This window comes from Colobus angolensis, unplaced genomic scaffold (assembly GCF_000951035.1).
Source record: "Colobus angolensis palliatus isolate OR3802 unplaced genomic scaffold, Cang.pa_1.0 Scaffold108, whole genome shotgun sequence".
Classification (NCBI taxonomy): Eukaryota; Metazoa; Chordata; class Mammalia; order Primates; family Cercopithecidae; genus Colobus; species Colobus angolensis.
In genome coordinates, this window is record NW_012111808.1 from 4,907,415 (window position 1) to 4,921,430 (window position 14,016).

The 14,016-nt window shown below is 43.3% G+C and overlaps 1 protein-coding gene across 1 annotated transcript in view; it reads right to left on the minus strand.

Annotated features, from left to right (window-relative positions):
• Positions 1–1,590: 1,590 nt before the first annotated feature.
• The window catches only part of FECH (ferrochelatase), a 45,786-nt gene continuing 33,360 nt past the window's right edge, over positions 1,591–14,016 (minus strand). Inside the window, exons 8-11 of the mRNA XM_011949250.1 lie at positions 10,957–11,064; positions 10,050–10,214; positions 8,014–8,073; positions 1,591–7,545 (exon numbers count right to left, since the gene is read on the minus strand). Of these exons, the coding sequence (XP_011804640.1) occupies positions 7,411–7,545; positions 8,014–8,073; positions 10,050–10,214; positions 10,957–11,064 (468 nt within the window). The 3' untranslated portion in view covers positions 1,591–7,410. The remainder of the gene's footprint in view (positions 7,546–8,013; positions 8,074–10,049; positions 10,215–10,956; positions 11,065–14,016) is intronic.

The following is a 14,016-nucleotide window of genomic DNA, read 5'->3' on the forward strand; positions in this document are numbered from 1 at the left end:
CTTAGGAAGGTAAAGCCAGGCTAGCCTTTGCTGCTGGATGCCACCACGGCTCGGCTCGGTACTTGGCCTTTGGGGGATTCAGAAGGGATCAGGCATAAAAGCTTGAAGATATTCCTAGCTCCTGAGGATCAAGGGATTGCAGCAAAGGATAACACCGCAACTGGAAACAGGAGAAAGCATCACAGAAACAGAGCGAACCAGGAGTTCAGAAGAGGCCCAGGGAGAGGCTTGGGGGACACAAAAAGGTGAAGTGGCTGCTTAGAGTAGCTGTCTTTATTTGCATCAAGCTCTGAGGCATAGGAAGGGGTTAGAATTCACTATTTGACACAGTTTTTCTTTTCTGTCATGCAATTGACAGGAGAAAGATACAAATAAAAGAAGCTGCTCATCTGCGGAGCGTAGCTTGGGGAAAAGATTGCTTTGCTTCAGGAAAAAACAGGACCCGTGCAACCCAAGGCTCTAGGGTACGATGGGGACACGCTGGTGAGAGGGTCTCACCAGTGTTAGTGAAAAGGTGAGCTGCCTTCAGGGGCCAGCTGGAGCTCTACGGCTCTGCACACAGTGTTCCATCTCATTCTCTCCAGTGTAGCTATGGACACTGTAAGGTGTAGCCCTCCCAGAGACCACTTGGTTCCCCACTGCCTAATCTTGAGAGTCAGCAACTCATGCTCCCCTGAAGTGGGTGCTTCCCCAAAGCGGCGTTGGTCTTCCCCTGTGACAAGTTTCCAGGGCTGGATGAGATGACAAGTAAAAAATGGACTTTTCAGACAGACCTATGTCACCGGAAAGTTTTTGTCCCTTTTAGCCCTCTGGCTGGAACTTTGGGAATCACTTTCCATGGATTCTGTGAGTACTACAGGCCCATAGGTTTTTGGTGAAGACAAATGGAATCTTACTAAAAAGACTTATGCCCCTAGTCACTGTGGGGGTAACTTTTGTTCCAAATAGGCAGTGATTATAGAGAGAGCTCCCTCTCTATATCATGAATGTGGAGAACAGTACAAGTATGCAATCCATAGATATCATTTCCATCATCCCAGAAAAGTTCCCTTTTAGGCAGCAGTGTGCTGGTAAATGGTGACTAACCAGCAATCTGAAAAACAATCTATGCATATATGTATGTGTCAGAGTATGTTTACTATAAATTTTACTTATCTAAAAGATGTGGAACACACAATTTACAAATAATAATAAAATACACAATACACTTTCCTATAACTTCCATAGAGCCAATTCATCCTCAGAGAATGCTTTTGTTGATTTTTTACCAAGCTCTTGTATCTGCAACCAACCTATGGTTGCAATTGATCAACAAGCATAGTTCACACATATTGATGTTTTGTTTACATTAATGAGCAATGCAAATATGAAACAACTTCTTTGTATGCCAACACTTCACTTGGATAAATTGAATAACAGTTTTCAAATAATGGAAGACTATTCAAGTGTTCAAGTGTTTGTGAATATCACAAGGTAATGGTTGCAGAAACAATTACGTATTGTGTTATTAACGTTTTTCCCATCACTTTCCTAAGTCTAAATAATCAACAACAAAAAATAGGGTGAAATAATTAGAAAGCAACGAATTTTGAATGTTACCTTTGTTTTTAATATAACTTAATTTGAAAGTTATCATTTTAATGATTGTAACTTGAAATTTTAACAATGGGTTCACAAGTCAACATGTCATGTGCCTGTGCAATCAATTCCATGCCATATGTACACTTTTTTTAAAATAAGGAAAAGGTAAGAATACAGAACACTCCATGGATTCTCGAGGTTAAATCTATTCTTTCTCAACATGACAGGAAAGTAAAGCTTTGACCCGCAGGGGAGACTGGAGAGGGGAAGTTGGCCTGTCTGTTCCCATTTCAGGAGCAGGCTAACAGTGTGTTTCTGGAAACAAAACTGTCAGAGTGAAGGCTCACAAGAAATCAGAAACAGGACCCAGATCTCTGCCCAAGGGCTTATAACAAACAAAGGCTCAAAGCAGGCTTTTTTCCAAAAATGTTTTTAATTCCAACATCCATCTTAATGGCCTACTGTAGCCTAATTTAGCCAATAACTGTTACTCTAAAAATGGAAGCTAATGATTCCAGCTAAAAACAATGAAGCCGGTACTATCACAGCATGTTGTAAGAAACTGATTATCACGGGGTGCATTTTTCACTTCCTTTTCCCTGAAGAAAGGCTTAATACGAGTCCCACATCAAAAGCAAAAGCATTTCTTTCCCTCATGGGACCCCAGGATATTAGGAATGTGTTCTCTAGAGGCAACCACCTCCCAGAACTACTCTTTGGCAAGAGGCATCACACGCACGGAGCGATGGTCTGGCTGAAGGGCACCACCTGCTATTGCTCATCATGTTCACGCCATTCAACAAATATTAGCAGCATCAGTTTACTTCTCTGAAGCACCCGCAGGTACCCACCACTTGGCTCGGTGCTATACAGCTCTACACACTTTATATTTTGCAAAATACGTGCATATGGAAAAGAAGCACAACATTTAAGGCAAAGATCAGATAGTAGCCATATTGCACAAGTGTCTAGCTGGATAAAATTGGCAAAAAAAAAAAAAAAAAGAAGGTTTGTAAAATGATCAAACGTTTAGAGGTGCAGGATAAATATGTTCTGGGCATCTAACATACATAACGAATACGGTTAATAATACATTCAAGAACTGTGGACGGTTGTCCTTCTATATTGGCGGGGATTGGTTCCAGAATCCCCCACAGATATCAAAAGTTATCCAAGCTCAGGTCTCCATTTTGCTATTAACAACTGAGAAGCTGAATAATCTTAATTTAGGGCATTCGTTTCCGGGTGAGCTCAGATTTTCTTATTCCAATTTGTGACATCTCAACGAATTTCCCATTTCCACCTAACGTTGGGAGCCATATTCGTGGACCACCTTCAGGATTCTGGCAGAAGGGGATTCAGGTGAGGTGAGAAGGTTAAGAGGCGAACTGGAGGTTCCTGGCTGATGCACCTGCGCCTTCACGTGCCCCCGTGCGCACACACAGACGTTCGCTTTCTTACAGCTGCCAGCTTTAAATTCTGCCTTCCCGCTGTCGTTGTGCAAGGTGGTCCTTTGCCGCATCGAGAGGAGCTCATATGGCAGAGCCCCTAGGAAAGCAGGTGCCCTCGGTCACCTACACTCTGAGCAGGGGCAGGTCTTGCTGCTCACTCCACTTGGGGTATGGTTGCAGCCTACTCTTTTACCCTTTGTGAGGAATGATAATATACTTCGGAAAAACACAAAATGGCATCAGATTGAGCAAAGGATCTCTTTTACGTGCCTTAAATTATGGTTTCTTGAATTAAATACCCAAGTTATGAGAAAGATTAGCCCACCTCTTGCATCAGCATGAGCTGGAGGTGAGACATGGAGTCAAAGATTATTCTGTAACTTTAATGAGTAGGCTGGGGGTGGTGGCTCACACCTGTAATCCCAACACTTTGGGAGGCCAAGGCGGGTGGATCACGAGGTCAGGAGTTAGAGACCAACCTGACCAAGATGGTGAAACCCCATCTCTACTAAAAATACAAAAATTAGCCGGGTGTGGTGGCACGTGCCTGTAATCCCAGCTACTCAGGAGGCTGAGGCAGGATGATCCTTTGAACCCGGGAGGCGGAGCTTGCAGTGACCCGAGATCGCACCACACTCCAGCCTGGGCAACACAGCAAGACTCATCTAAAAAAAAAAAAAAAAAAATTAAGGACTGCCCTGCCGGGTTTGAGACTTGCACAGGGGAGTGCCGTAGCGCATGGGGCCTGTAGCCCCTGTATTTTGGCCAATTTCTCCCATTGGGAATGGGAACATTTACCAGTGTCTGTACTCCCATTGTATCTTGGAAGTAACTAATTTGCTTTTAATTTTACAGGCTCACAGGCAGAAGGGACTTGTCGCAGATGGGACTTTGAACTTGGACTTTTGGGTTCATGCTGGAATGAGTTAAGACTCTAGGGCACTCTTGGGAAGGCACGATTGGTTTTGAAATGTAAAAAGGATGAAGATTTGGGAGTGGCCAGGGTGGAATGATACGGTGTGGCTCTGTGTCCCCACCCGAATCTCATCTCAAATTGTAATCCCCATAATCCCCACGTGTTGAGGGAGGGACCCGATGGAAGGAGATGGACACGTGGAGACAGTTCCCCCCATGCTGTTCATGTGAGTTCTCACAAGATCTGATGGTTTTATAAGGGGCTCTTCCCCACTTGCTTAAGCTCTCACCTGCTGCCATGTAAGACATCTGCTTCCCCTTCTGCCATGACTGTAAATTTCCTGAGGCTTCCTCAGACACGCTGAACTGAGTCAATTAAACCTCTTTCCTTTATAAATGACTCAGTCTCCAGTATTTCTTTCTTTTTCTTTTCTTTTTTTTTTAATTTTGGGACAGGGTCTTCCTCTGTCACCCAGACTGGACTGCAGTGGTGCAATCACACCTCACTGCAACCTCAAACTGCTGGGCTCAAGCAATCCTACCAACTCAGCCTCCCAAGTAGCTGGAACTACAGGCATGTGCCACTATACCCGGTTAATTTTTACTTTATTTTTTGTAGAGTCAGGGTCTGGTCTTGAACTCTTGGGATCAAGCAATCCTCCAACCTCGGCCTCCCAAAGTATTGGGATTACACATGTAAGGCACTGCAGCCAGCCTCACATTTAAAGGGCTTTTAATAATGAGTTCAGGGCCAGGTGCAGAGGCTCATCCTTGTAATCCCAGCACTTTGGGAGACTGAGGCAGGAGAATCCCTTGAGCCCAGGAGTTCAAGACCAGCCTGGACAACATGGCAAAACCCCATCTCTACAAAAAATATAAAAACGTAGCCCGGCGTGGTGGTGCACTCCTATAGTCCCAGCTACTTGGGAGGCTGAGGTGAGAGGATCACTTGAACCCAGGAGGTGGAGGTGGCAGTGAGATGAGATTGCACCACTGCACTCCAGCATGGGTGACACACCAAGACTCCATCTTAAAACAAACGAACAAACAAAAAAACCACACAGATATACAATGAGTTCATTTCTCCTGATATGAAGCAAATTTTGAGTGCAAAAATTTATTTTGATTTTTAAAAAGTTCAGTAGTTCAAGAATGCATATTCTTTAGAAGAGCACTGTACATGCAGGGACCTGGGCTTTATCATCACCCTGGCAAGCTAAACTGCCTTATCAACACTGTCCTTGCAAAAGTTTCTGTAGAAGTTGATTCATCAATTAAAAGCCAGATCTGTACATACACAGCTTGAAGAAACTGCCAGTAGTTCACTGCTAATTACCAGGGCAAACATTTGTATTTCAAAGTTGACCAACAGGATGACAATTCTCAAAGCTCTAAAAAGATTTTGTCCTGCCAAATGCTGGCCTAGTGTATGACCATTACCCATCCATGGTTAGTAACAATCAAAGGCAACACTTCTTACAATAACAAATGCCATGAGCAGTGATCTCAATAAATCCCTCTTTGCCTGTCACTATAAAAGCTGGTCTGGTCCCAACTCAGCACCAAAGACATTAGTCCAGACAGCACAGCACTATCAATTCAGGTTTCCTTAGCAAATAATTGCTTCAGACATACTCGCAAGGGCTCCTGAATTGGAGTTTTCTGCATCATCTCCATAAAAATATTTTTTCACCTCTATTTTTTCATTGAAGAATTGAAGTAGACCCTTGGGAAGTTTCCTTAAGGACAGAGAGTGGCTCCAAAAATAACCTTCCTTCCAGCACCACACCACTAACCCAGAGAATTCACTTCATGGTGGGATGGTCACTCAAAGTCTACTGTGAACCTAATCCCCAAAAAGGTAACGGAAAAGGCTAGAGGAAAATCCTAAACAATTACCTATGCCTTGTATCTTTCTCTAGAAACACAATCTACTAATAGAAAAGCCAATTTGAAATTTTAAAAATGTAGACGCTACTCAAGAGGGCTGTCATCAATGTAGGAAAACTATTAACTCAAGTGGATGGCATGTTTCTTTTCCTGTATTAAAAAAGCTCCTTACATTTAATAATTTTGATTTAGATCAGTTTTGATTTAACAGACAATATGAATCAAACTTAGTGAAAACCTTAATGATGTTGTAATATTTATTAACACAGCCAATTCTCAATATAGAAGATTTATGAATCTCCTAATACTTCCAGTTTATAAACTGGCTTAAAAAAAATGCTCTTTTGAAGAACAAAGTTTCAGGGTTTGGAGGAAAGAGAAAGTGATCTTTACAAATTCTTCATGGAACCACCAGGGATCTTTTAATCCATTTAAATACAAATATAGATCAGATTCTGATCTGACATTATTTCTATACTTTTAGAAACACTTTTCACTCACAAATCCAAGGTGACAATGGCATTAAAAATATCTACAGGAAAGGACTAGCATGAAACACAATATTATGATAATAGTTATTTCATTAAAGTGGTTACTTTTCTGTATTCTTCACGTGTCCCATTGTATGGCTATAAATTTTTATAATAAAAAATTGTAAATTAAGAAAGAATTCAAGTACAGTATTGTTGACTTTATAAAATAACTCTGAAAACAAATGTGTAGAAAGAAGGCATTCAACTAAGAGAAGATGCTGGATGGAAAGGCTGGTGAGGTCCAGGGTGAAGCTCATCATTAGCCTTTCCAGCAGCACTGTCCTTGGAGACCAGAAGCAGTGGGAGCCCCTTCCCTGTGGCACCACAGACTCCCACCAAGGCACGTATCATGAACACTGTACTGGCACACGTTTATTAGCCTTGGGTGTACAGGGAATCTCAGAGCACTTCTGAAATCCGTACTTGTTCCTTTTTACACTGAGGAAAGTGAGATTAATACACAAATACCAAGATGACCAATGAATGGTAGCCTTACTGGCAATAGCAGTCATTGCAGGTAACCAAATTGCCTCCCTAGAATTCTGTAACCCATGGGTTTAGGGAAAGATTAAGTAACATTTCTTTTTCAAATTCACTTCAAATACTCAATTATGTTCATTTTAAAAACAGCAACTATATGCACAAGACTCAACAGATCTCATTCACACTGCCAGCCCGCAGAGGCGGCTCTCTGTACCCTTTCAGGAGGCTTTTGGGCAATAAAGCCAAAATCTGTATTTAAAATAGGTGTGTCTAATAAGATACATTTTCAACTCATTTATTAAAGGTCCTAGTGGACATTCCAAACTAGTAACATACCTAGAGAGAGAAAATACAAATGCTTACTGTATAGTTATATAAAAATAGAAATCCATCAATAGAGTCCAATCCTCAAGAAATCACACAATTTGTACCCAAAGGCTGTATATATATCAAGGAAGGATGACTTCCTTCCTTGATCTCTGAACAACATCCTCTCCACATCGGAGGTATCTGGAGGTTGGGCATTTGCCTAATGCCACAGGGTCCACCAGCGGGGGTCACAGCTGCTGGCTGGTGAAGAAGGATTTAGTCTCCCTGCAGACAGGATTGACACAGAGCGGACAGCTCAGGGTCAGCTGCTTGGAACACAGCTCGTTTGACTGGATGTGCGAATGCACCAAGTCGGCCAGGGCCTGGAAGACAGACAAGAGGCAAAGAGGCGTGAGAAGCACAGGGTCTGCTCGTCTGCCATGCCCCCTCCTCCAGCTGCCCAGGTCAACACTCTGGCTTGGGGTTTCTTTTCATCCGAGTGGTGAGCCCTTTGAACCAAATTCTAGAGCATCTTCCTTTCCTGAGAATCCTCAGCTTAGAGAAAGTTAAAACAGAGATTTCAGGAAATGAAAACCTCTTACCCCACCCACTAGGCCTTTTCTCTGGAAAGCAGGTTTTAAATCAGACATAGTTATAGGTGGGTAGAAATCAGAAAATTGGGGCTATCTGAAGGAAAAAAGACTGAGCAGATAAGGAATTCGATTTTATTTTTGTAATTAATTGGAACTCCAAATGTTCTAATATGTGAGAAAAACCAATATTCTGCAAGAGTTTCTCAGAGGATTACTCCCTGGTATGTTCTACTAAAACGGCTGTAACACTGTAGATACCTTAGAGAACAATGGATTTCCATTAAGAGACTCAGCTCTTCTGATGTTTTCAACTCCACACTGAATCAAATGAGAAAAGGGAGGAAAAACACAGACATACTTTATTTTTCTTTTTTTTTTTTTCAAAGAAACTGCCACAAAAAAATAAATACACACAGACACACACACACAATTCAAAGTCTGACTTCAACTGTTCACAGACTGCTCATTAATGAAAAACAGTCACAGGGTGGGGCTGTATGTTGATTCTGTTATCATAAATTATTCCTTAATTCTTATGTCCTTCCCCTCCCCGTTACCATCCTACAGGTGGTTTGTTTGCAAATCCTTTTTGTGGTTACACTTGATGAAATTCTCAAGCAATTTAAATCTGTTTACCATTCTTTTTTTATTCTCTTTTACTAGTGCATAATTTTACAGACTCTAAGTAGAATGTTGCTTTAAATATAGTTTCATACTTGTTTTGATCCCAAGTGCCAAAATGAAGTAAATTAACTTATTGACTATAAAATGTATATTGGACCTACACTGGATCCAATTCAGAGCTGGGGAGGAGACTGGCATGGGAAAAACATTGAGATTCAGCAAACACATGGATCTCAACTGAAGAGGCTATATTCTCAAACTTCATATAAAAGTCAGTTACGACAGAATAACCAGTGCTGATAAAGGGCATTCTCCAACAACGTCGATGGGAGAGTCGTCAGCGATACACTAACTAGAAAAATAAATATCAACACTGAAATTCTGTGTGCACCTGTAGTCCCAGCCACTCAGGAAGCTGAGGAGAGGATCACCTGAGCCCGGGATTCTGAGGCTGCAGGGAGCTACGACTGTGCCACTGCACTCCGGCCTGGTTGAGAGAGCCAGATTTCATCTCTAAGCAAATTTATAAAATCATAACAAATTTAAAATAAAAAATTGTTTTCCAAATATATTGGTATAAACTCTATTTTCACTGAAGTTTTAGCAAGTTCACAATTAGCCAGCTCATGGAGAGATACAGAAGGCATCTTTAAACAAAATCCATAGACGATGCTGCAACCACTTCTTAGCCAATTACAACTTGCCTGCAAATCCTGTGTCAGAACCACTGACAAGAAACTTATGTGCTCCCTAACTTCACCCACGTCTGATTGATGTCCAGCATGGAAATTCAAATTCCATGGGGGTCGGGTGTTGGCTCAAGTTCTGCCCCCACCCACTCTCCCCCCACCCTCCACCTGCTGCCCAGTCCCAGAGAGGGTGACGTCTCCTGCAGGCTGGGCCTCCATCTATCACACATGGGGTGACCAGGGCCAGAAACTCTGGCAGAGAGGGAGAAAAGTTATAAAAATAAAGTATAAATTCGACAAAGGTTTTAGGCCAGCTCTCAAAAGGCAGGACATAGATGAACAATAGTTTTTCTCCACCCTGCATGACAATTCACATCCATCTCATATTACAAGACACCAAAGATGGTATTTGTTATTTCAATAATCAGATTGATCACAACATGGCAGCAAACAGCTAATTAAGTGAGTGCATAAAAGAGGCCAAGGAAATCACACCACACATTGCTTCCACATTCATTTCACGCTCTTCTCTTAAAAGACAATGACTCCTATATGCCTTGACACCCAACAAGAAGCCATGTAATAGCCCTGAGTAAAGGTCATTATTAGGCAAAGAAAAGAAATTATAAAACAATAAAATGTTTTCCTTTGGAATTAGTGAGAAGTACATTTCTTTTTTCTTAAAGAAATGTAGTTGTTATTACTTTGGAGTAGCCCAGTAACTCAAACAAAATGATGTCAGCCACAGTGATCCCTGGGGCACCTGGTTTAAGGAAAACACAGGTTTCCCCTTCCACTGCATGGAATTAACTCAATGTGTTGAGATTATTACTCAGATGAATTATTATTCAGCAGAATGAGGACACCGTACATGCAAAAAAATACAGTAAACAATATTTTGAATGACACATTAGTTAGTTGCAGAGAAAATCTCCTTTTAAAACAACTCATGATGGGATAAAGGCAGATGGGTGCATTTACCTCCTTGGCTAAAACTTGAGAGTACTCGATGTCCAGCTCATACAGCGTTTCAATATGGTCACTGGTAAACGCTATCGGAACCAAGAGGATATTCTTCCTCCCCCTCTCACAAAGCCCTCTGATAGATTCGTCTGTTTGAGGACCCAACCAGGGCATTGGACCAACCTATGCAAAAGGTAGACGAATGTGTAAGTGGACCACGCCTTGTGATGGTCTGTAGTACCCGTCTGCCCCCCTGGGCACACGCACTGCCCACTGGGGGCAAGAGCCACTCTTTACACCTGCTTGAATGGATTCTGATATTTTCTTTTTTTATTTTATTTTATTTTATTTTTTGAGACGGAGTCTTGCTCTGTCGCCCAGGCTGGAGTGCAGTGGCCGGATCTCAGCTCACTGCAAGCTCCGCCTCCCAGGTTTACGCCATTCACCTGGCTCAGCCTCCCGTGTAGCTGGGACTACAGGCGCCCGCCACCTCGCCCAGCTAGTTTTTTGTATTTTTTAGTAGAGACGAGGTTTCACCACGTTAGCCCGGATGGTCTCGATCTCCTGACCTCATGATCCTCCCGTCTCGGCCTCCCAAAGTGCTGGGATTACAGGCTTGAGCCACCGCGCCCGGCCGATTCTGATATTTTCACATGGAAACTTGAATCCTAGTAGTTGCCTAAATATAAATAAATAACAGTTTCTGTCATTGCAGCTAAAAGTAAAATATTAAACCAATGGAACTCCACAAGTCACTTGATTTCCCCTTCCATCTTACTCACTTGCAGATTCTTTCTGCCCACGGTGAGCCTTCAGGTTATGGAAGAGCCTGTCTATGTGTAAGAGCCAAATCTAACCATTTTACAACTCATAAAATACATTTAACCAAAAGAGCTGGCTGCCCGCCAGTGTGGAAGCCACCTACCTTGGACTGCCACACCAGTCGGTAGGGGTTGCAGTATCCCAGCCTTTCCATGACATTTTGGACAGTGGCGCTTACCTCCTGAGGATATGGGTCGCCTCTGTTGACCACCTGCAGCGGAGACACAATGGGTGTTCAGTCATTAACACTGGGAAGGCCCCGAGAGCCTCTGACTATGTGCTGACATGGTGTGAGCGCTGGAACAAAGCCTTCCCTTTCTGTCTCCTGCACCAATGATGACATGGTCTGAGTTCAATCACCAAACTTCCTTAGTTCCACTTCGTCATCAGCCAAAGAAAAACACCGCACTCGATCATCTCTAACGTCCCTAAGAGGGTGGAGAATTCTATGTTCCATGTTATTCATGGGAGACTCACAAGATCTAACTAAGGAGGATGATTCTCTCTCCCTCATCTGAAATACGAAGATGACACAGAAAAGCTGGGCAGGATGGGAACTTCTACCCTGGTGGTCATGTGAGTAGTTGATTTCACAACAGGAACTGAAACAGTGCTGCATGGACAATGTACAGAACGGCTGGATTTACGGTAAACCCTGGTGGAATTAGAGGAGGAAAGCAGCAGCACATCAGCGCAGGTTACGGGCACCTCCAAGAGTATGACCCACACCTTCCACTTCCTCTCTCCCCACCCTTCCTGCAACAATGGACAACAGGCAAACACTTTGTGCACAGCAAATGTTTCATACACGATCTCTTGTTAATACCTTTGAAAATTTTCAATATAAATTTTAATGCTTTAAACATTCACTGTGTACTGACTCCCTAGCCCTCACCTGGCTTTATTTTCTTCTATAACATCTATTACATGCTAATCTACCATACCATTTTCGTATGTATTATGTTTATTACCTTTTCTCCCTACTCCCTGCAGACAAAGATTTTTCTGTTTTCTTCATTCCCCTACCCTATGTTACGGCTGGAAACAGTGACTGGAATATAGCAGGTGCTCAAAGAATACTGGTGAAATGAAATATACTGACAGGTCGGGCACAGTGGCTCATGCCTGTAATCCCAGCACTTTGGGAGGCCGAGGCAGGCTGATTGCCTGAGGTCAGGAGTTCGAGACCAGCCTGACCAACATGGTGAAACCCTGTCTGTACTAAAAATACAAAAATTAGCTGGGTGGGGTGGCACACACCTGTAATTCCAGCTACTCGGGAGGCTGAGGCAGAAGAATCGCTTGAACCCAGGAGGCAGAGGTTGCAGTGAGCCAAGATTGTCCCATTGCACTCCAGCCTGGGCGATAGAGCAAGACTCCATCTCAAAAAAAACAATTACATATATACACTGACAAACTATTTTATGATTATTACTACTAGTCTGTTTAAAAGCCATGGGAGGCATACATGTAGAAGGAATGAAGGAAACACAAAGTTGCCAATAGGACAGCAATGCAGTAATTGCTACAAACATGATCTACCCATGGATGCTAAGATTAGGGGCAAAGGATAAGGAATAACCAAATCTCTGTATTGTCTCAAAGTATCTCCTCCAAGATATTTTTAATTACAAAAAGAAAAATAGTAATTTCAGGATGGATCAACACAGCAGACACACCCAAGTATGTCTTTTGACATCACAGACCCCCGGGTGTGATGCACAGAGCAGGGCTCCACTCCCCTGTGAGTTCTTGCCAATGATGCGCAACCGCAATCTAATCATGAGAAAACTTCAGACAAACCCAGATGGAGGGACGCACCACAAAACAACTGACATCCTAAAAATGACTCCTCAAAAATATCAACGTGTGGCGGGGCGTGGTGCCTCACACCTATAATCTCAGTGCTTCAGGAGGCTGAGGTGGGTGGATCACCTGGGTCCAGGAGGTCGAGACCAGTCTGGGCAACATGGCGAAACCCTGTCTCTTCAAAAAATACTAATATTAGCCAGGTGTGGTGGTGTACGCCTGTAGTCCGAGCCACTCAGGAGGCTGAGGTGAGAGGCTCACCCAAGTCTGGTAGGTTGAGGCTGCACTGAGTTGTGACTGCACCACAGCACTCCAGCCTGAGTGACAGAGTGAGACCCTGTACCAAAAACAAACAAATAAATAAATAAATAAAATCAAGGTGATGAAAGAAAAGCCAAGTATCAGGACTGTCACAGATTGGAGGGTGCTGAGGAAACCCCACAGCCACATGCAGTGTGGGACCCTGGACTGGGTCCTGGGAGTGAAAAAGGACATTTTTGGAAACACAGGTGACATCCACATGAAGCCTGGAGTGCAGTTAATAGTATTGTGCCAGCGCTGGTTTCTCAGTGTTGGTAACTGTACAATGGTTGTGTAAGATGTTAACACTGGGAGAGGCTGAGTAGAGGGTAACTGTGCACTCTCTTAACCAGTTTTCTGTAAGTCTAAAAATTTCTTCAAAATAAAAAGTTTAAAAAGTTATCAGAAGTGAACGTAGGGGAAGAGAAGAGTATGCTAGATCATTGTTCTTTCTCACCTCTTCAACTGTCCTCCCCATACCTGACTTATCCTTATGACATCATGGCATTTCCCGGTCCCACAACGAGGCTTGACCAGCAAACTAACCTGGAAGCAGCGTGCTCTGCCCCCAGGTGAAAGAATAAGGAAGCGAGGCCAGGGTGAGAGGAGGCAAGGCAGCACCTGGAATCCCCACATACAAAAATGGGTTTCAGCCGGGCATGGTGGCTCATGCCTGTGATCCCAGCACTTTGGGAGGCCAAGGTGAGTGGATCACCTGAGGTTGAGACCAACCTGGGCAACATGGTGAAACCCTGTCTCTACTAAAAATACAAAAAATTAGCCAGCCGTGGTGGTGTGTGCCTGTGGTCCCAGGTACTCAAGAGGCTGTGGCAGGAGAATCGCTTGAACCCAGGAGGTGGAGCCTACAGTGAGCTGTGATCGCACCACTGCACTCCAGCCTGGGCAACAGAGCGAGACCCCATATCAAAAAAAAAAAAAGGCAAATGTGTTTGCTCTGGGCTGGTTCAAGAGCTTCCCTTCTGGCATCTCAGGCAAGGTCTCACCTTACATAGGATGAGGCTGCAGGAGGATGGACATGTGAAAAGGACTGTAT